Source organism: Emydura macquarii, unplaced genomic scaffold (assembly GCF_026122565.2).
Source record: "Emydura macquarii macquarii isolate MOO-44397 ecotype Brisbane River unplaced genomic scaffold, CSIRO-AGI_Emac_v2 contig_2768, whole genome shotgun sequence".
In the NCBI taxonomy this organism is placed as follows: domain Eukaryota; kingdom Metazoa; phylum Chordata; order Testudines; family Chelidae; genus Emydura; species Emydura macquarii.
Window position 1 is genome coordinate 11,889,156 of NW_027132905.1, and position 22,548 is coordinate 11,911,703.

General features: G+C 41.3%; 2 protein-coding genes and 1 long non-coding RNA gene across 5 annotated transcripts; 2 read left to right on the forward strand and 1 right to left on the reverse strand.

Annotated features, from left to right (window-relative positions):
* Nucleotides 1–2,619: 2,619 nt before the first annotated feature.
* LOC137165241 (uncharacterized) lies at nucleotides 2,620–10,258 on the reverse strand. The gene is made up of 3 exons (XR_010923307.1): nucleotides 10,147–10,258; nucleotides 8,641–8,842; nucleotides 2,620–4,276 (listed from the first exon to the last, which is right to left on the reverse strand). It is a non-coding gene; the product is annotated as an uncharacterized lncRNA (long non-coding RNA).
* Nucleotides 10,259–10,450: 192 nt separating this feature from the next.
* GDF9 (growth differentiation factor 9) lies at nucleotides 10,451–14,666 on the forward strand. The gene is made up of 2 exons (XM_067566416.1): nucleotides 10,451–11,032; nucleotides 13,358–14,666. Exons 1-2 carry the CDS (start codon nucleotides 10,588–10,590, stop codon nucleotides 14,308–14,310), a joined length of 1,398 nt encoding a protein of 465 aa, XP_067422517.1. The 5' UTR covers nucleotides 10,451–10,587; the 3' UTR covers nucleotides 14,311–14,666.
* Nucleotides 14,667–18,276: 3,610 nt separating this feature from the next.
* Nucleotides 18,277–20,559, forward strand: UQCRQ (ubiquinol-cytochrome c reductase complex III subunit VII). 3 transcript variants are annotated; one of them, XM_067566418.1, is made up of 3 exons: nucleotides 18,277–18,385; nucleotides 19,154–19,322; nucleotides 20,323–20,559. In XM_067566418.1, exons 2-3 carry the CDS (start codon nucleotides 19,169–19,171, stop codon nucleotides 20,415–20,417), a joined length of 249 nt encoding a protein of 82 aa, XP_067422519.1. In that variant the 5' UTR covers nucleotides 18,277–18,385; nucleotides 19,154–19,168; the 3' UTR covers nucleotides 20,418–20,559. The 3 variants fall into 3 exon arrangements, with proteins under 3 accessions (XP_067422519.1, XP_067422518.1, XP_067422520.1); XM_067566417.1 differs by having other exon boundaries at nucleotides 18,278–18,397; XM_067566419.1 differs by lacking the exon at nucleotides 18,277–18,385 and adding an exon at nucleotides 18,922–18,944.
* Nucleotides 20,560–22,548: the final 1,989 nt, after the last annotated feature.

Here is a 22,548-nt window from a genome sequence, read left to right on the forward strand (position 1 = left end):
ACCCAGATTCAATTCCTCCCTCTACCAGAAGGGGAAGAAAGAATGTGAACAGGGGTCACCCACTGAGCTATGGGACGTTCTAATGTGAGGCTCCCTCCATCTCTCCTGTTGAAGTTGTTCCACTGTAGATAAATAATGAATAAGTGACTGGACCAATGGTCTCCCATCTCCAAGGTGGCTATCTTAACCACTGGACTAGGGAATCAGTCTTGCTTGACTATTTAAATAAATATTTATCCACAATGGAACAGGCATTGGGCAAGAGAGAGCCTCTATCCACAGTGGAACAGCCTCAACAGGAGAGACTAAAGGAGCCCCCCCGCATAGCTCAGTGGTTAGAGCACTTGCCTGAAAGGTGGGAAACCCCCTGTTCAAATCCTTTCTCTGCCTCTAGCAAAGATAGAGGGACCTGAATTGAGGTTTGGTAGGGTGCGCAAGACTTTGTGACGTGAAATCTGTATAGCTTGACAAGAGCAAGGCCCTGAAAGCATTGCTAAGCTTTTGCAGCAAGTATAGCAAGAGTTTGGCCTCTCAGAAGCAGGACCCAGACACTGCCCTCTGACAGACCTTGGGCCGAATGAGGAAGTGCCATGGGGCCTGGAGAAGCCCGAGATGAAAACATACACCTGTTGATGCTTGATAAGCAGAATAATTCCTGTTTTAGCAATGAATTAAGCAGAAGTAATGCTATAAATTAAGCTCTTTTTGAAGTAAACAACTAACGTCACCTCATTCCCAAAGGTCCCTAATTAACTACCAATAGACTAATCGTAGCCAAATGTTAAGGCCCAATCCCTAAGGGGATTGAGATATACGTCATGTATTGCTGGGTAAAGCTTTTTGTAAGGTGAAGAGGAAAAGAGGGTATATCAGACCCCCGGGAGCCTCCCCTAGTGAGACTCTCCGTGAATCCGTGGAAGTGCTAGCGGATGCCTCGGCCAGGACGGTTCCCCGGTCGCCACCCGCTTATCAGAACGAAGTATGGGTCTCCTCGTTCTTGTATTGGTAAGCGCCCCTTCACCCGCTTAGATAAGTCTACTCCTCCTAGATCGATGGGCCCCCAGGAGTATATTGCTGTAGGTATCCTCTTGGTGGGTTTCTTCCTTGCTGTGTGGTTCACCTCACTGTTTACTAATTGTTGTTGCTGCTGCTGTTGCTCAGCCGATGTTAACCTGCAAGTTGTTACTTTTTATCTTTATGGTTGATTGTGCCTGCATTTTACTCCGTGTATTAAGACTTGTGCTGGAACTTCTGTTTCATTATGGCAGAGGACTTCCAGTCTTGTCTTTGTCTCGTTACCTCTCTCAATAAATAAGCTAAATTTTCAACCCATTTTGTCCGTTTGCTCCATTCCCGCCACCGAGATAAAATACCGAGCATAACAAGGTTTCATACATCCTAGGCAGGTGCTCTAACCACTGGGCTACACATCATAAAATGGGCACCTCCTCCTTTAGCTGGATTTTGAATGAGATCAGATGCGGAAGGCAAACTCTGAGGATACCTATTAGAGTGGGCCCTGCATGTGACTTTGGTGTTCAGCCACCTATCTTTCCCGGTAGTGAATCACACTGCAGCTTAGATGGCAGATAGGTGTCTAGATGCCATGAGGGAGGCAGTCCAGACACAGAACATAGGCACCTAGGGAACATTTACCCTAAAAACTTAGGCACCAAATGAATTTAGGTGGCTGTGGGGTTTGATAGGAGTTTTGTGGATTGAAGTTGAGCCTAAAACTGGACTTTGGCATCTAAGGACCTTTGTAGATCTGGGCCTAAGTGACATACCCAAGATCACAGAGGAAGTCTGCAGCAGAGCAATAAATTGAACTAAGTTTCCCCAGTCCCAAAGTAGCACCCTAACCAATAGACCATTCTTCCTCTGCATGGATGCAACGTCCATCAGGATCAGCTTGCAGGACTGGTACCTAGCAACTTGCTGTTTTCTTGGGGGTCTCCCATCCAAGTACTGATCAGGCCCTTGCCTGCTTCCTTAGCAAAATCTGGTGAACCTGCAGCTCAAGGCAGCATAGCTGCCAACAGTTTTGTTTAAGGGTGTGTCAGTATATTATTTAAGCCGGTTTTGGATGCTTTCCTGAACTCCTCTGACTGCAGTAATAACTTAGGGCTCTACTCAGCAGAAAAGAATGTTCCCGTAGCTGTTGACGACTCATTGACATTCAGGACCCTCATGATTTGCAAGTAGAAGGGAGTTCATAACCTATCAGTCAGCACCACAACATTTAACTTGTTAGGCTTCATTCTGCTGTGGGCTCTGCCTTCTAGATAAGTAAACTGGTCTCCCATAGGACCATTATGCAAATAAAGGACGTGACAGTCTCACCCATCGTGCTGATGTACTGCAGCACACTGGCGCACAAGATTGGGCCCATTTTGAAGATTCTGGCAATAGCCTGGCATAACAAGATTGCTAGAGAGAGAGGCAGACAGGTCCCAGTCTCCCGACTGTCATCAGTTTAACACAGACTGCTGATGTTATTATAAGAGTAATAAACAAATGGCTGTCTAACACATCAGAGGTGTCATTTTGCTCCACATCACAACCACTAGGGCATTCCAGTGCCTTGCTATGTAAGCACAAGCCCCCACCTCTTGAGCTAAAGGAGAATCTCCATTATTTATTAGCATTATAGGACTTATGATACACAGTTATGCAACTCTGGTTCTATCCAGTAGGACAATGGTGTGTATATACATATAACAGTTTGTTACAATAGTTTATCTTTTGGTGTTTATGGTAACAAACAGCTGTCATAAGTAACAAAGAATATTTCTCCTTTTATTTTTAAACATATATTTCTTTGGAAATTGCTACTGTTCACATCCGTATAGCAACAGCATGATAAAGACGTTTGTGGGTGTGCAGTAAGATAAGTTTCTGTAGACAATATTAATGGACTCTGCAGAAAGCACCTGACATTTCTTGTGTTTCAAAGTCCACCAAATAGGTTCAGTGAGCAAGAATTAAAACCCTTGTTTATCATGGCATAACATCTACACCTGTGACTAATACTTTTGCTGTCTTGTGGAAACAAACAAACCTCAGTACCTAACTACACAAAGCCGCACATTCCTCAGCTCTCATTTACAGGAATTTAAAAATTATTAGTAGAAGAACTTACTGAGCACTGTCGTTAGTGTGCCTCTTGATGAAAAAAATATATATGGGAAGACATGGTTCCTGTCCCAAGAATCTTAAATTTAAAAACAGAACAAACAATTAAGATATATAGTGCACTAGAGGATCAGATAACAGCCTAATAATAATTTAATTGGATAATTAGATTTTTGGATTTTATATAAAGGGATATGATCAACTCTAATTTGGCTCAGATTTTGAGTTTTATTAAAAAAAACCCCAACCCCTCAATATTACAAACATTCATGCATATGAGTGACTCTACTCATGTGAGTAGTCCCTTTTATTTCAATAGACTACTCACTTGAATAAGAGTTAAGCAATGCATGACTGTTTGCAGGGAAAGGGATCCAGCTATTTACAAAACCTCAGTCCAGCAAAAAACATTTCTTTGACTGTTTAATTCCATTCTTTTAAAGAAACACACATTCCTCTGTTATGTTAACAATCCAAACATTTCAACATTGCACTAGTGCAAGAGAACCAAAAATGGAAACTGGCTAGAACAAAAGGGACACTCACTAGCCCATTATCATTGCCCAGGTGGATAGAAATGCAAAATCTAAACAATGAGCATAAGGGCCAAAAAGTAAATTGGATTTGAACTTTTTTTTCAGTTTTAATAATCTAAGGTCTTATTACTATCATAGTTAAAGATGTTTGCACCTGATCCTGCAAATATATAATATGGCCCATAGTGCGTACTACCAGGTCTAGTTCCACTGATTTCAGCTGAATCACTCCTGATAATAACAGCTACATTAGTAATAATAGATGTGTCTGCTAGATCAGTCTTGGAGGTTTTTTAATTTGAGAGTGACCCTTTAACATGGATAGAATTTGAGGAAGAAGCATGTTTTTAGGAGGAACATTTCCTTGCTCTTTTAGAACTAATACTGTTATAAACCATAAAGTCTACCCATTTCCATTTTCTTTGTATTAAGAGCACAGATTTTGCTTCACCTTCTTTTCTCACATCCCCCAGGTCAGATGCTGAAAGACCATTAAACTTAAGGGAGATAAAGGAAGTCTTCAATCCAGATGTCAGTGGGAGGAGAACATAGGCAATTCTCAGTCTGTGATCCCTCTGGGGAGGTACTTCTTAATCCTCACTCCCCTATAGAGACAGAATATTTAGATACACATGAATTAGACCTTTGAAATACCTTGGATGTTATTCTGCAGGTTTTTAGTTGACATATTTGTAAAGAGAAACTTTCAGCTCAAAAGAAAAATTTTCAAATCCTATGTTGTAAACAAACCTTTCTTCTCCATGTTACTAATAACACCTTAAAAGCATTAAAACAGAAAAAAATTAAGTAATTTATTAATTTAAAAAATAGCGTTTTTTTAAATCCTTTATTCTACACATCCAAAATGGTGTTGCACACATTCTGTTTGTTTAATTTTTGCTTTTCTCTCATATTGGGCAGTTAAACTCATTTGTCAGTATAACTTTTGTTTATAATCAGTTTCACTTTCGTGTTCTTTTTGGATACAAACACATAACCACATGTGTGCATCCAGGCAGAGCTCCATCTATCTCAATGAGTTTCCATGGGATCTGCATGAGTGGATGGAGGATCAGAGTCCTTTGTTGCAAAAGGTGCAGGGCAATATCTCTTCCTTCAGGTGAAGACAACTGATGTGTTGCAAATTTAAAAAAAAGAATTGAAATATTTTTATTGGGTTCTGGTTTTGTAAAAACAAAATGTTTTTACAAGATCTTAATATTCCACCTACTGACAAAGTTTATTATAGTCTGCTAACTTTTAAAAGCACTTACCTCCATGTTTCAATCTTTTTCTCTTGGAGAATTTAGTGCTCACGAACGTCATGTCTCCAGTAACTAATCATGTCTTTTTCAATTAACTACAAGGATTACTTTAGTTAGATAAGAACAGTAGCAAAATGAACCATTAGCACTAGGAAAGATGTTCTTGCTTTCAAGCTACAGCTAGCCTCATTTATTTATTATTCATTAGATTATTATTATTAGTTCAGTCTCCAAATTCAGCTGCTTCCAGATGACCAGTCGCTTTGAATTCTGCATCCAGAAAGTTCAAGGCATTTAAGTTGCAGTAACCACAGTCGCACAGTTCTTAAAAGCTCCATATACCACAATAAAAAAAGCTAATCCACAGAGACTGAAGCCTTCTACTTGTGCACAGAATGGTTATAACATGGTCAGCAGCAGTGCAAGTTTCCTCCACACTGCTCTGCTAATAGCTGACATTCTGTGCTGCACTTCTTACAGAACCTGCAGCCCTGTGGGAGAAAAACTCATGGTGGCTTTAAGACCCCTTTGCTCCCTCTTTTCTAGGATGTTCCAGGGACAAGTGCAGCCTATTGGATAAAGCAGGCAATCCAAAGGCTGCCCTAAATTATGGCTGCCTCCTCAAGAAGCCTTTAGGGTGGCAACACTGCTGAGAATGCCTGTGATATTATGGGCCAGGTTTTCAGAAAAGTTCAGCTCCCATTTAGGAGATGGGGAAAAAGGCCAGACTGTCAAAAGAGTTCAGCCTAGTGGATGTTATGCTTTTTAAAAATCAGACCAGGGAGCTGCTGAGTGCTTTTGAAAATCTAGCTCCAGTTGTGGGTACCGAATACTTGAAAATGTAATCTCCAACTCTTTTGAAAATCTGGCTCCATGTGATCTAGATATGCTATGAACAGGGTTAGACAACACAATGGTTAGTTTAGCTACTTTATTCGAGTGTCCCACTGTTGCTACCATCAATGGAGTGACACCAGTGGTGCACATTTGAAAAAAGATGACAGTGCAGTTACCCCTTATGGTCCATTCAGTCCATGTCTTCTCTACAAAGATTGCTAACAAGGGGGCCAGCTAATGTCCCGGTCACCAAAAGCCAGGTACACCTGACCACTGTAAAGTGTAACTCATTTCACACAGGCCACCGAACAATGGCAATTTTCAGGCACCTCTGACCAGGACTAGATTCACACCTGTTACCTATAAACCTCTATAGCCTCATTACTGCTTTCTTGAGCCATCCAGTTCACCTCATACCTATAGTTTTCAATATGTATCTTTTTAAACCCGTCTCGTCTCACAGTGCAGTGTATGAATAAGAATATCTGAGATTTTACTAGGCTCCACTATATAGAATTACAGTAAAAGATTTATTATTGCCTCAGCACCTGGAAATTAAGAATTGTTGGAGTAGTTTGATGCTAGCACGTTGGTTGATGGATGTTATTTAAAAAATGTATGAAAGTATAAAGCAGCCCCCTCAACAAAACTTTTAAATGTGACTGACCTTAGAAGTGGTAGTACTCCCTTCTTATCTTAGCCTAATCAGCTGGGAGAAGTCCAAAGAAACAAGGTTACATTATTTTGGCATTTAGATGGTTAGCTGAATATAATCCTAACCAGTTTTATGATTAACCTTCCAATCTGAGTGAAAGTATGCCAGACTGACATTTTGTAAATTAATTAAGCTTTCTCTGAGCTAGCGCTCCTTTTTTGGAAACAGTGAGATAGGAAAGTTAAACGATGGAGTGACATTTTACCACACTACTGATAACATGGCTCTAATTAAAAACAACTGACAAGAAAGGAAATTCTCTCAGGTATTATCCTAATAAATGTTCTTTTTAAATCCCAATTAGACATGTTCAGCAGCAGGCTCGATACATTCCAGAAGAAATCAATAGTGCTCTAGCGGAAGTCTTTAGGAGCACATTCCACAGATAGCCAGTGGTGACTGAAAAGCATCCTGCTTATTTGGATGCCTAGATTTCAGATTGGAGGTAGAGATGCTCTATTTAGCGACTGAAAGGTAATCTGAGGGCACTATAACTACAATACATTTCTATTCCATTTCTCTAAGACTGGCATTAGTGTCTGCAGAGAAGTGAAAGGTGAGAACCATGTTAACAACAAATGATAGCTATAAATCAATTACTTTACACTGTAATTAATACTTCTATTGGCATGGTCAGGTAGTTAAGGGCAAAAGAAATTAGATTTTGTCAAAGCAAGGATTTTTTTTATTTTGTTTCTTTTGTAATTTAAATAGGAAAAAATCTGTTTGGAGTTAAACATTTGCCTTCAGTATTTGCAAGCTAGACATCACAGTACTGAGCTAGTACATGAGAGCCTGAAAGGAAAACTGACTGGGAATGAAACTAAAACAGAAGACTTACAAAAATAAGCAAATAGTATCCATGAAGAAAAATAAATAAGATTTTTAATATTCATTTATTTTTAATTATCTCAGGTGTTACTAGTGGACTTTTCTGTTTTGTTTTAAATATATTGGGCCAAGATCAAGCATGGGTTAAGTGGGTCATTGACTTCAGTGGAGTGGTACCCACATAATCTGTGTCTGAACTTGGCTCATTCATTTTGAACTGACAGAAAAATACAAGTCCTTTACAGTATATACTAGAGCAGATCAGAGCTGTTTACAACCACACATTAAATGTATTAAACTGTTCATTTTATTCCCTGTTGATTTGTATAATAGTTGCCAGAAATACGAGAACTTCATTTTTCATAGCTTATTATACAGTCCAATTACAAAATGAAACACAGCTGGAAATGTTTTTCCAGAATCTGCTCATCTTAGTGAAAACCTCATGTAATGAGAGCTAATGTAGTCCAGTGGATTGTACACAACATAGGCATCAAGAGCTCATGTTCTAACCCCAGTGATTTGTAATGTGGCCTCTTGTATGTTATTTAGCCTCTCTGTATTTCAGTGCCCTCGTCTGTGACATGGGTATAAATTGTGCCTATCTGTCTGCCTCACAGAATTGTTGTGAGGATTATCTGATATATATACAGAGGTTGATGATGTAAATCACTTTGTAGTAAGCACGATTATTTAAGTGCTATGTGGCATTATTACTAATCTAATGGTTTACGTAGATTATTAGGGAAATTTGCACAGACATAACTGCACTGCACTGATGTTGTTACACTGGTGCAAACACCCAAGGTACCAATGCCGTTTATACTGGGGTAACTAATCCATGTACAACAGATTTGTGTGTGGACAGAAGGAGGGCTTGGGCTCAAACCTGAGTCAGAGCCCATGCTTCGTGAGCAACGTAGTCATACCCTAGCAGTCTCATCTAAGATACATCACCTGCAGAAGCACAGTGTCTCCTATTGCTGCAATATTGGCAAAGGAAACACCTATGTGTTTCAGGGAGATCTCACATCCAAGTAATGACTCAGCCCAACTTGCTTTGCTTGTGAAAGCTAACAGAATTATTATACAAGGTAACTTAGTTACAAGCTGTGGGAAGGGGAAAAGAATTCAAATGAAAATAAAGTCCAAAAGGAAAAGAATCCATTCACTTTGTTTTAAACAGTGCAAGTTATTTGTGACTCATGGGTTCGACAGAGCTAACTTGCAGCTGTACATTGGGCTAATGCAGCTAAAGTAACAGTTTCAAAAGAGTAAAAAATAATTTTAAAGGCTGTGTTATTGTCACAGTAAAGCCTACCTATCCACGTTAGTATCACTGTCCTTGTTGTGCATGCTCCTCTGTTCTTGCACCAGTGGCAGCCGCTATGGTAAAGGGCCAACTAGGTCCCACTTCTTTATATATGGGGTACTTCTTGCTGGCTCTTTTGGGCATGCTTCTCAGTTACATGTACAGGAGAAGTGAAAGGTCCCCTCATCACAGCTCCAGTTTCTCTGTGTAACTAACATGATTAATTAAAAGAAAAAAAAAAAAGTTTTAAGGCAGCTGGGCTCAAAACCCCCCTCACCTCATTCACTGTTCTTTGGTATCACAGGAGCTACTAGTAAATGTTCCAATGGATCACAGCACAGCTAAACCATGGATGGCAGCCTCATGAAGTTAGCATGAAGTTTTACGGACATACTAGCAACATCAACGTGAGGTAGCCCAGTTTCATCACTTCCATTTTATAGATGGAGAAACTGCAGGATGGAAAGGCTAAGGATGGGGCCCACGAAGGGACTTAGGCAATGCAACACTCAGCACCACAGCACCTAACTTTAAGGCAAGTAGAAAATCACAGGAACAGCACTGCAATCCACATGCCCTGAATCAGGTGCCTGGGCTCCTTATACAATGAATGAAGTGGAACAATTTCAATGGGAGAGCTTGAGGAAACCCCACAAAGACTATTCCACAGCCTACAAGTTAGAGCACCCTTTTGAGGGGTGGAAGATCCTAGTTCAAATCCTTTCTCCTTGCCTAACGAGAGGGGACTTGAACTGGAAAGACTCCTAAATCCTAGGTGAGTACCCTAGTCACTTGACTAGGCAAAAGATTATGAGAGATCTCCCCCATTTTATGTGAACTTGCCTGAGGGTCCCAATCCAGTAGGTATGCAAGAACTTTGACTCAACACCTATCTTTCCCCAGAGTGAATCACTCTGGAGCTTAGGCAGGAGACAGCATCCTGACACCTATCATAAGGCAGTAGTGCACAGACTCAGGAGGCTATAGTGTACATGCCCACAGGAAAAAACCTAGGCATTGAGTGAATTTAGGTGGCTACCGGGTTAGGCAGAAGCTGAGTGGGGTTTGTGGATTGCAGTGGTGCCTAAAAACAGAACTTAGTGTCTAAGTATCCTTATGCATCCCATCCTAAATGCCAAGAATTTACCAGGGTGAACGAGGATAGGAATTCAGACATTTGTACCTGGGAGACCCATGCTTAGAACACAGAGTATTCATTTTTAGTCCCTATCATTATTAGTATACTATCACTACTCAGATTACCAAAGAGATCTACCTACAGAAGGCCTTCATAATGTGCCCAGAGTAACTAAACCTCAGATTTCAAATTAAAGAATTATTCATGAAGGACTCTTGTTTCCTGTGTCTTGTTTCACCCAATTTCCTTCTTTTTCTTTTATTCCCCATTATCTCACCTGTGGTGCTGTAAGAAACACAATTTCATTATTTCTACATGAACCTTTTTCTCACCACCTCATTAAAAAGATTATCATTGAAGTTTTTTTTAACAGTTACCTTTAGGTGGGTATCATTGCTGTAGCAAAAACATGTTTGAATATCACAGCTATGTTAGAATCACAAGTTGCTTTAGCACTATTAGTATAGCCAGCCACAATAACTATTATTCATCCCTCATTTCTTCTTGGCCCCCTCTTAAGGCTAATGAAGATAAGCATGCTAATTAATTAGCACCTTTCTATAATTAAAGGTTTCCATGTAAAAGTGGGTAAGTTGTGAGAGTGGAGTTCTTGTTTCCAAAATGCCTACATGTGCAAAGATTCTAGCCTGAACTCAAACGGCCACTTGGATTCACTCCCCAGCTGTAGGTCTCTCCCTTTGGTGTAATCAGAGAGAGGCTTCCTTCCCACGCACACCTGAAATACATTTAAGAGGCCAGGCTTGTTTTTTTCCTCCTTTCTAAGATATAACTTGTCATGGGGAGAGGGTTCTTCTGCTATGATCTCCAGCACCATGGTAATTCCCTGGCAAATCTTCATCTGTTTCTATTACTCTATCAGGGTGCTTTCTTCTGTTGCTCTGTGTTCCCCCAGCTCTAGGGATGAGGTAATGTCTGAAAGGACCCCTGAGCTGTTGCTTGTTCCTGAGGATGAGCCCCCTGAGCTACCTCCAGTGGTGCTACTGCCACCAGGTATGAGAAATGGCTATGCCCTACTGCCACCACTTCTTAAGGTGCTGTCTGACCAGAGACCCCACAGTTGGGAAGGTGAGGCCCCAAGACTCCGACCAGATTCCAGAGCGCTTAGGTATATGAAGAGGCTGTATAAGATGTCTGCCACAAAAGAAGGGATTCCAAAAGTGAACAAAAGTCATCTCTATAACACTGTCCGACTCTTCACTCCATGTGCTGAGTGCAAGCACCGTCACAGAGACCAAATAAAAGGTAGGTGAGGAAAGGCCTGTGTTGGGGGGGGGGTGTAATTAAGAAATGCTTTCCCCCTTTCTTTCAATGGGGTAGAATAAAGAAACCTACCGTCTCTATGGATCTGTAACTGTTAAATCCATTGAATGACTCTTCCTTTGCACTAAAGAAGTCTCCTAATAACCTTCATCTCCCTAAAGGGATTTAGGCCAGGTTTGTCCATAATATAGGCCTTTGAACCTACATAATATCCACATCCAAAGCTATATTGATGCTTACTCCTAGCTCATTTCAGCATGGTCCAGGATGGCCACTTAAAGATAAACTCTGATCTTGTTTGTACCCTTTAAGTAAAGCAGAATAAGGTATCTAGCAGATTTTAGTTATTTCTTTTGTTCTCCTACTGCCTTTTAATTTCTGTATTTCACACAGTAAACAAAATCTGCCTCTAATGAGACCTTATTAATGATGTGTTGGGCTCCCACTACGAGAAGACTTTTTAAAATTAGTTGACTGTTTCCTTTGTACTTTCTAACAGAGAAGAACCACACCCCCTCCCCTACTCTATGAAAATCTCTAATTGGAAAGCATGACTTCAGATAAGTTAGTTTCAGGGTTGACAAACTTACACAGCTGGGAAGCTTCAAGGACAGAATGATAGTATGGGGTGGGGTAAAAGACGTTGTCTGACCACATGACTAGCAACCAGCAATTCCTGACTTCTAATCCTACATATATGGCTGTGGATGTGTTACTTCAACTCTGAGTTTCTCCATCCATAAAAAAATGCATCTGTCTACAGATGTGAATCTTCATAATATATTTGTAAGGACAAGTTCTTTGAAATTGAGATTTAATAAAAGGCTTTACTGATTATGACCTGCTATTTAAACTGCAGCCAAACTACTATTTTCAGGAATTGCCTATAAAATCCCCTGTGTAGCATGGTAATTTAATGCTTAAAAACAAAAATTGTTTCTTTTTTTAAGATGTCTTATGTTATTGTAGTGATTCAGGTGGCTAACTCTGAACTAATTCACCATTTTATTTCAGATGGTGCAGAATGTGCAGATGTGCTAAAAAAAAAACAAATTAAAAAAAAAAAACTATTTTAGGTTCAGTGAATGGAGAACAGCATAAAAATACTATGATGCCTCTATATTAAACCAGTAAAGCCCTGATCTAGAATATTATATGCAGTACTGGTCTCCCACTCTCAAAAATAAGGTTGCCTAATTATAGGTGGTTCAGACAAGGCTAGCAATGATGAGCAGCATGGAAAAATGCTTCAATGAAAGAACAGGAATTCCTTACCTTAGAAAGGAGATGAGTAAGAGGGGTACATGATAAAAGTATTCAAAAATAACAAATGGTATAGAAAAGAGAGATGAAGAGCTTCTGTCTTCTCTGTTTAATAATACAAGAACAAGGGGACAGTCAATGAAATTCAAAGGTAGCAAATTCAAAACTGAACAAAAAAATACTTTTACACACAATGCGTAACCAGACCATGGAAACTCATTGTCATAGGATATTACTGAGGCCAAGAACTTAGCAAAATTGCAGGACTAGATAGATATATGGATAAGAATATCCAGAGTTGTAATTCATGCAAAAAATTTTGGAAGGGGTCTAAAACTTCAAAGCCAAAGGGCTAAAACAGCTGGTTAGAATGACTTTGATGGATATAGATCTTCTCACGTCTACCTACTTGAGGATTTCTTGCACAGTCTTCTGAAACATATAGTACTGGCCACTCTTGGAAAGGAGATGTTAGACTGATAAACCAGGGGTCTGACCCAATAGGACAATTCCTATCTCCCCATGACAGAGACTGAGGACGTTGTCAACTATCTTGTCTGTATAGTTTCCTCCTCACCCACTAATTTCTAATAGATCTTAGAAGCATGCAAAGCTATTTTTTCTCTGCCATTGCTGCCATATTCGGTTTTGCAATTCTTCCTTTCTTATCCGAATAGAAACAAATTTTTGCCTGACTCTTTTTTTATGAAGTATCACTAGTGTTGGCACAACTGTGAGAATAGTCTATGGAGCCAGCAGGTGACTCCATTGTTCGTTGGCTCCTCCAAAATGTTTTTTGTGGTGGTGGGTGGTTTTTTTTTTTTTTTGGACAAACTGATGCATTTTCTTTAGAGTAATAATATTTTGGAATCCTTATGGCCATTCCTTGCCAGATTTAAGTTGTATTGAATTTGGGGGTCTAAATTATTTGGGGGTCTACATTATTTCCCTCCTTTTAATGACTTATTTCTGTTTGATTATGAACATTGTCAAATACTACTAAAAATTGTTTAATCTCTACAGAGACTTTGTTTTCTTTCTCAGAATACCTTCGCTCAGTGGACCTGCTTTTCAATCTGGATCGCGTTACTGTGCTGGAGCATTTACTCAAGTCTGTCTTGCTCTACTCCTTTGACAGATCAGTTTTTAGTTCTTCTGCCATTACATGCACATGCCACTTAGCTGTTAAGGAACATGATCCTTCTAGCCAAGTGTGTCCCAATGTACCAGAATCAATTACTTTTAATCTGCACTTTGAACACAGAAAACACAAGTGGGTTGAGATTGATGTGACCTCTTTTCTTCAGCCTCTAATTGCCTCAAACAAGAGGATGATCCATATGGCTGTGAATTTCACTTGTCTGAAAGATAATCAACAGCACAACTCTAAACAGGGAAATTCCTTTAATATGGTGTTGGTGCCTCCTTCTCTTCTACTGTACCTAAATGACACTAGTGAGCAAGCTTATCATAGGTGGAACTCTCTTAGACATAGAAGGAAGAACCCAATGTGGTCCAGATGGAGAAATAATCCACTTAAAGATTCCATGGAAGAAATGGGAAGAGAAAATATTCAGAATAAAAGGGCATCTCGCCGCCGAAGAGATGAAGCTGTGAAAGAGAACCCATCAGCTCCAACCTATAATTTGAGTGAATACTTCAAACAATTCCTCTTTCCCCAAAATGAATGTGAGCTTCATAACTTCCGATTAAGTTTTAGCCAACTAAAGTGGGACAAATGGATAATAGCACCACACAGATACAACCCTCAATATTGCAAAGGTGACTGCCCAAGGGTGGTTGGGCATCGTTATGGCTCTCCTGTCCACACAATGGTACAGAACATCATATATGAGAAACTGGACTCCTCTGTCCCAAGGCCCTCTTGCATTCCTGCTGAATATAGCCCCTTGAGTGTCTTGACAATAGAGCCTGATGGTTCTATAGTCTACAAAGAATATGAGGATATGATTGCTACTAAATGTACTTGTCGGTAACATTTAAACACCATTTTACTGCTACTTATTTCAGAATATTTTCCAATACTCAAACCATCTGTAGTCTTGACCAACTGAATGTCATAAGTGTAGTAATTTCTATTAAACAGAGATGCTAACAATTTAGCATGGAGTCAGTGGCAGGTATCTGCATAATGGCATCACTTATTTTTGTAACCCCTTCTAACTATTTGGAAATGTGAAATTAGAAACAAGGAAATTCTTAAGTAAAGTTTCCTTTTATATGGAGAAATAGTCCATAACTGAAATCTTTTACATGTTTATCAAAGACATAAATCTATTGTAAGCTGTATTGCTATGGATAAATATAAGGGGAATAAACACCTGTCATGTCATGGCATTTCTGTGTATTTCTTGTTCAGTCTTGCTTGCATTCAAAAGACATCTTATATTGATATGTTTGGCAAGTGTCTGGGCACACAGAAGGAGGTTTTAGCATTCCTGACTTTCTTAATCACTCAGTTTTAAACATGCTTTTAATTATTCAAACCATTTGTCTTTCAGACAACTCTTCTCCCCTTCCCCCCCCCCCCCCCCCCCCACCATGACAAAATTCATGGTTATCTAAAGCAAATGGACAACCTGTTCTGTCAAACTGTTACGGGTTTCTTAGAGGTTGAAGGTGAGTGAACATTCTCTTTATCTGGAGAACGGCCTGATTTTGTACCTGGAATTTTAACTATATTTCTAGGCAGTAACTTGTAAAAGTAATTTCATTCATACATTTTTAGTGAATTGTTAGTAGTTTCAAGGAAAAAATTACTCAGTAAATGCCAGTTTTCAACAATCCATCACTAGCTTTTAAATGCTGCTGCTTTTCTATTCTGGCCACCTCTGAACAAGAAACTAGTTCAGTCTGAACAAACTTTGAAATAAACCTTCCTTCCGACAATGAATTTAAATATACAGTGGACGGTTTGGAAAGATTTAAAAAAAAAAAAAAAAAAAAAAAAAAAAGTTTCCCCCACTTCCTGCTGAAGTTAAATGTCATTTAACTATGTATAGTATTACTAAACCTGAACACACTCTGACAATTAAACCAATTAATTAAATTCTTTTTCCCCAAATGACGGTACATCAAATAACTTTGTTCCCTATTCCTCTGCAGCCCCCGCCACCCCCCCATGAAATCTGTGGTACTGTTGCTATTTTAAACCTCTATTCCTATGAACTTTTGCTGTAAACACATCCTCTATAACAGAAACTTGCCCCAAGAACTCTAGACAGCAACAATTTAAAAAATCTGTTCTAAATCTTAATGACCTCAAACTAGTCCTAGGTGCAGTAGCACTTGTCTCCCTTTCACCTGCTTTGGTTTTACAATGTCTTTCTGGTTCAAAGCTTGCTCCTTAATAGTAGCTACCTATTTAAAATGACAATCTGTCATTTTGGAAAAAGGTGACCTCTTTCTACAATAAAGATACTTTAGAGTGTGCGTACTAGAATCTGCACAATTCCATGAAATGTGAGCTAGAGTAGTAAATTTTGGGTTGAGAGTTGTGCAGCTCTAAATCTAATCCCATCTCAGCAAATGGCATTCTGCGTGACTCTTCTCTACTGCTATTTCCCTATCTCTAAAATAGATACAACTTGGCTGTCTTGTAGGGCTACTATAACGATGAAGTTAATGTTCATATGGCACTTTGAATTTCTAAATTGCTAAATAGGTGCTGAGTAATACCCAGTTGCCTCTACTATGCATGCAACTTCTATTTAAATAAGCAAAGGATGGCCATTAGTCTGGAAATGTAAAGCTAGAATTGCTATTCCAGTAGGTGGTAGCTAAAAACCATCTGTTTCATGCTAATGGTAAAATATAAGAGGAAAAAGCCTATTTAAGCTAAAGCACTTAACTCAAACTAAAGAAACTACAGTTGGGTCAAATGTAATCCAGGTAAGGATTATGAAAAATGTCTCTATTGTACTGGATTAAAGGTTTAGATCAATTATTTCAAGTGGATGTGGGTTAAAATAATTTAGTCTGCAATATTTATAAAGCACAAGAAGTGACTGGGTAATTGTATGGACATGTGAGACCAAAAAATGGTAACTACCCAAGGCACAACACATTCTCTGTGTGTACTTACTAATGTGACTATAGCCATGAGTGTCATTCTGGAAAACTAACTGCAACTGTTGTCCCTTAATGAGCCCTTAATAAATATGTACTATTCAGTTGTCTTTCACAGCACTACACAAGCCATCCTCTCTCAAGGAAGTATTACTGAGATTATAAACTCATCTGGGTAGGAATGTCTTTATATATGTAAAAATGAGAGTTCTGTGGCACTTTAAAGACTAACAAATTTAATATTTGCAGGCATAAGCTTTTGAGAGACTTCAGCTCTCTTCTTCAGGTGTAGGTGTGTGTGTGTGTGTGTGTACAGTACCTACCACAAGGGTGTGCTGGGCTGTGAGTGAGGCTCTCAGGTGTTACTGTAATACTAATCATCCAGGCTATAGTTGGGGAAACAAGCACAATCAGAGAGGAATTTGACTCTGAGAGAGTCAAAGATCCTTCCTTTAACTCATCACTACAAATAACACCCAATGTAAAACCCAGCCTTGCAAAATCCTGATGATAAACTAGCATTTACATAACCAAAACCTATTATAAATTGTATTGCTATGGATAAAAAATAAGGGGAATAAACACCTGTGCTCACGTAGCATCTCTGTGTATGCCTTGTGCAGTCTTACTTGCAGCTAAAAGATATCTTATATTGATATTTTACTATCTGGAATGAAAACACTTACTTTAGCATTAAAAATTAAATATAAAATCATTCACCCTTACACATTTTCTAATGCTTGAAATAGTCAGGTTATGTAAATATACCAAGAAATTCCATTTCAGGCTACCTCATCGTACTACAGGGGCTGCATCAAAATGCTTTGCATGCAATAATTTCAAGCTAGTATGAATTCTGATTGCAAACCCTAACCTTGAGCTAGCATAACCCTTTAGCAGCAGTATAATATGCTATCATGTAAGAGCTCCAAGTATAAGAATCAAGCCTGCTTATTTTCACTCCTCTGCTCATCAGACTGGTTGTTGCTGACCCATGCAATGAGGATGCAAGAATCTTGCTGGCTGAATTAAGTGGTGTTGACAGGCTTCTGAGTGAAGATGATACAGGGCCTTGGAGAGAGGAGCTTGGAAGATGCTGAAGATGAAAGAAACCTCACCCCTCTCTAATGAAGGGAAAAATTCAGGAAACTCTCATACAACAAGCACAATGGGGCTCAGGGAACACCACCTGTCTCAATTGCAAAGGCAGGCTGTGGGGTTGCCAGGTTAATTAGCTGACTGGCTGTAGCAGCAGCCATTACTCCTGTCCCTCCACGCCTGGATATGGCCTAGCTGGAGCAGGAAAGGGGCCTAGTGCCTTCAGCTCAGAGTGATGTTAAAGGCCACAGCATGGTCACACCACACCCCTGGCTCCGGTCTATAAAGATGCGGGGTGGGGGGGTGGGGGCTGTCCTTGGGGGCAGAGTAACCTGAGGAGGGGTATTCCCTAGGGCCTGGGAGTGACCATCAAGTCTCCATCTGGGAACAGTGCCCAAGGGGGGGGGTCAGACAGAAGGCCTATGGAGCCCCTGCAGGGATAGCAGGGGACGACCCAGAAATATCATGGCAGCCCTGTGGGAAGGGGGGGGGCAGAGGGACCCTGGAGACCCTCCAATGGTAGTGGGGGGCAGAGGGACCCTGGAGACCCTCCCCCAGTGGTAGTGGGGGGCAGAGGGAGCCTGGAGACCCTGTGGGGGGTAGGCAAGGAACGGGGGAAGCACCGGGGCGAGCATCCTCCGCGTCTCCAGTCCCCCTGAGCAAAGGGCCCGGGGCGCCCCCGCGCTGCCTCCTCCCCCGAGCCCCGAACCTTCCTCTGTCTCCGCCCCTCGCTCGGGAGGCGGGGCCAGGCCCGGCGTTGAACTGGGGGCGGGGACGGTGCCTCGGGCCGGAAGCGGAAGGGAGGTGCTGACAGGGAGACAGAGGAGGCCGCGACAAGCCCCGCCCAGGCCGCCCCGCCGACTAGAGCCGTGACGTGACCTCCAGGTGTCCGAGCGGGTGAGCGGGGCAGCCTGGGGCGAGTCACGCCTTCGGCTCGGCTTGCGGAGCCGTGCCCGGGACGGGAGCCCCGCTCGGGGGGGTTTGTCCCTGGCAACCGCTGGGCTGGAGGCCGCAGGGCTCCCCGGGCCTGGTGGCGTTTTACTACCGCGGGCCCGGCGGGGTGTCGCCATGGGGCTGGGGGTACCTCAGGGAGGGGGTGGCCGTGGTGGGGGAAATGACTCTCTCCCGCCGCCGACGTGACACGCCCGGGAGGGGACCGTGGCTCCCTCCGGGGCAGCCGGGCCCATCCCCGCGAAGCCGGGCCTGGTAACTTACCAGCGCAGCAGCGCCGGCCCTGAGGGAGGCTGAAGCTCTGTGGGATGGATTCTGCGCTGGCAGGTGTAGGCTGGAGTGGATCTGACCTGGGGTATCTTGTAGCCAGCCCCTGCCGCCTTTAATACATGACCTATTGTGCTATATTTATAAAGCCTGACCTCAAAACTTAGATTTTTTTTTCCTCTTCTGATGCTTTAAATAGAAAAGCAGCAGTTTTTAATAGAAGCCTGTGAGTTCAGCATTTAAATGTTTTACGAGACTATAAACCGAGACTTTTAACATATTTAGTATTAAATTCAGGTTTTGCTTTAAACAGTTTTATATTGTTTTATAGTTAAAGAAAGCATAACAAATGTTAAAAATCGATTTGGATCAACCGTGAGAAATATTGTTTTTAAATCAGTTCATCTCCATAGTAACTACTGCTTTATTTTGCAGTGCAAGCTATTAAAAATGGGCATCGAGTTTGGAAACTTGGCAAGAGTGAGGCATGTGATCACTTACAGCTTGTCTCCATTCGAGCAGAAGGCGTTCCCTAACTACTTCAGCAAAGGAAGTCTGAACCTATTGAGGCGATTTCGTTCACAGGTCTTCAGGGTAGCTCCTCGTAAGTCCTAATTCCTTTGTTTGAGTGAATTATTAAACTAGTGCCTTCTGAACTGGCTTGTGTACCACATGTACTGCATTCACTAACACCAGAGTTAAATTAAAGATGCTGATGTCTGCATCTGTATTTCAGATTTTTGATACTTATTTAAAAAAAATGACTTTCCTCTGTCCACAAATCTGGAATTTCATGTTAGAACTTTTATAAGATGATCTTAAATTCAGAGAATAAAACCATCCTTGAAACTACAAATGCATGAGACAGTTTGTGGAGTAGATGTCCTACAAAAAGGGAGATGGAAAAGAAAATGGTCTAGAGATGGGGCCAACAGCTGTTGTGGGTCAATTTAAGTGCTGAGAGATGTCAGGAGGAACTCTTTATACACTGTAGGGCTATTCACAGTACACACACGATTGTCTGCAAATCTAGGAATCCATAATAGGACAATGGCGGAATGCAAATTCTCATCAGGATGATTTTTAAGTGCTTAACTCCTACCTGTGTTGGCAAGGGCTTTAAAAATCCAACACTATCACCTTAAAACATAAAATCATAGAATATTAGAGTTGGAAGGGACCTCAGGAGGTCACCTAGTCCAACCCCCTGCTCAAAGCAGGACTAACCTCAGCTATATCATCCCAACCAGGGCTTTGTCAAGCCTCCGCTTAAAAACCTCTAAGGATGGAGATTCCACCACCTCCCTAGATAACCCATTCCAGTGCTTCACCACCCTCCTAGTAAAAAACTTTTTCCTAATGTCCAACCTAGACCTCCCGCCCTGCAATTTGAGACCGTTGCTCCTTGTTCTGTCATCTGCCACCACCGAGAACAGCCTAGCCCCCTCGTCCCTGGAACCCCCTTTCAGGTGACCTCTACCCTGTAACACATCCAGAGTCTATTCCAGGACTGTAATCAATATAGCATAATGTAAGAGACTTTTACATTGTAATTACTGTAATGTAACTTGTAAATATTCACTGCTTTTTTGTTTGTTTTTAAGCTTTTGTGGTGGGCTATGCTATTTATGTCTGGGGGAACCAAGAATTTGAGCGACTGAAAAGGAAGAACCCTGCCGACTTTGAAAATGATGAGTAATCCAGCCAATATGGAGATCTCAGTGCATTGATGTCAATACCTCGTCCTGGTTTCTAAACTTGTTCACATACACACACACACACAAGGATATTTATAGCAGGCTCAGAAAGCTTGTTCAATAAACCTTAGTTCCTATCCTGCAGCGTTGTGTGGAATTCTTGTCTTTGACTGCTTTAGATCAACTTGTGGGTCTTGTCTCGTTCACTTGATATAGTGGAGGCTCCATGACTGATTTAAAATTCTGCAGAATCTAAGTTTTAATTTTAAGACTTTCTAGCCTTTATGGCTGCTAAAGCCATTCCAGACCAACTGAGTGTAACTGATGCAGTGTTTTCTTTAGGCCAGGGGTGGGGAACCTCCGGCCCACGAAAGAATTTGATCCGGCCCGCGGGCGGGAAGTGCGTGCCACTGAAACCCTGCTGCTGTCTGCCCATTTTCGGCGGCGGCGGGAGCTCGGAGGCAGTTACTGGCCCATGGCACCCCGCGGACACTGTAAAACCGCGCCGCCGAAAAGGCGGAAACGGCGGCGGCATTTCGGCGGCGAGGGGGTGGAGTCGGCGGCGGCGCGGTTCTGTGGGGGGGCGGGCAGTTCCTGCCGCCGAAACCCTGATGCCGTTTGCCCCTTTTCGGCGGCGATGGGGGGAATTCGGCGGCGGAATCGGCGACATGGCCCGCAAATGAAGGTAGGAATATCAAAATGGCCCTTGGCAGGGAAAAGGTTCCCCACCCCTGCTTTAGGCAGACAACTTGAAACAATAACTCAGAGGTGAGCTTCAGCATACCCTTTATTTATCTTTTGTATGCATCTTAAGTGCACAATAAAGAGACAGTTTCACTATTGATTTTAGTCACAGTGAAGCCTTCTGTGTTGTCTTCTTTCGTTGCTAAAGGAGGAGCATGAAAAGAAATAAAGCCAAAATAAGGGGTTGTAAAACTGAGTATTTTCCACTAAGTTATACTAAATGCGACAATACAGCATACTCAAAGTTTAAATTTTATGAAGACCCATCTTTGACCTTTTGCTCTTTTTGCAAACCTGCCACTGCTACCAGTAAAATCTGGTGTGGATCAAGGACAGTATGTAGTCCTAAATCTGTACCCGTCAGTGGGCCATAATTAAAGATGGAATTTAACCGTTATGAAAATGGTTATACAATAATGGTTTTATTTAGCTGGCTCTTGTTTGAGGTGTCTAATTCAGTGACCAGTGGTGTTACCAAAACAGAACACAAGTGCTTCTTATTTCAGGGATGGTCCCAGCATAAATATAAGATTAATTTTTATATCTGAGATGTTTCCTCTAGGGTATATTTAAATTATTTCATGTGCATAATGGCTGTTATAGAGATATATTTATACCCAAGGTTTTTCCTTTTCCACATTGTCTCTAAAAAGTAGTAATAACTTTTGTGAGGTATGCTAAAAGAGTTTCACCGTTCCAAGGCCACACGGTTAAAGAACTTCAGCTAGGTCCAACTATTTTTACCTGTTGGCTTGAGTTAGCATGTGCCAAGTTGCCATGTTGTTCCTCAAGGAGCTGCTGAGAATGTTGGAGTGTCCCCAGTAGGGAAACTGAGTGAAATTCCTGTCTTTGAATGTATATTGCCTTTGTGATAACTATTGTTGTGCTCATAGGGCTGGATGTTCATGAAATAAGACAGGTGACAGGGTGGGCTTTGCCTCTCATATACCCCCTTGATAGGGTATCTTAAATGAAACTTGTAGATTGCTTCCCATTTTATTAAGATTTAAGAACATTGGCTGCATCTAATGCCTGTACAGCTTCATATTTAGCATAGTCTAATTCCAGCTTAAGTGAAGAAGCTCATGCTGCTTTGGAATGGATCAGCCCCATCTTAAATGCTTGCCAAGCATGAGAAAATCCTGCAGATGATGCAAACAGCCTTTAAGTGCTAAATCACCATGGGGCTAATAACTCATTCTTCATCAGCACAATGCCATTACCCATATCATCTTGTTCTGAATTTTAGTGACATTAAAGCGTTAAAACTAGTCTACTGAAGGTTACAACTTCCAAGCCATTATGGCAAAACTTGGTAGGTGATAGCTTTTGTATTGGGGAGAGTGGTGGCAAAGGTCACCAAAGGCAGACTTGATTAAGAGATCAGAT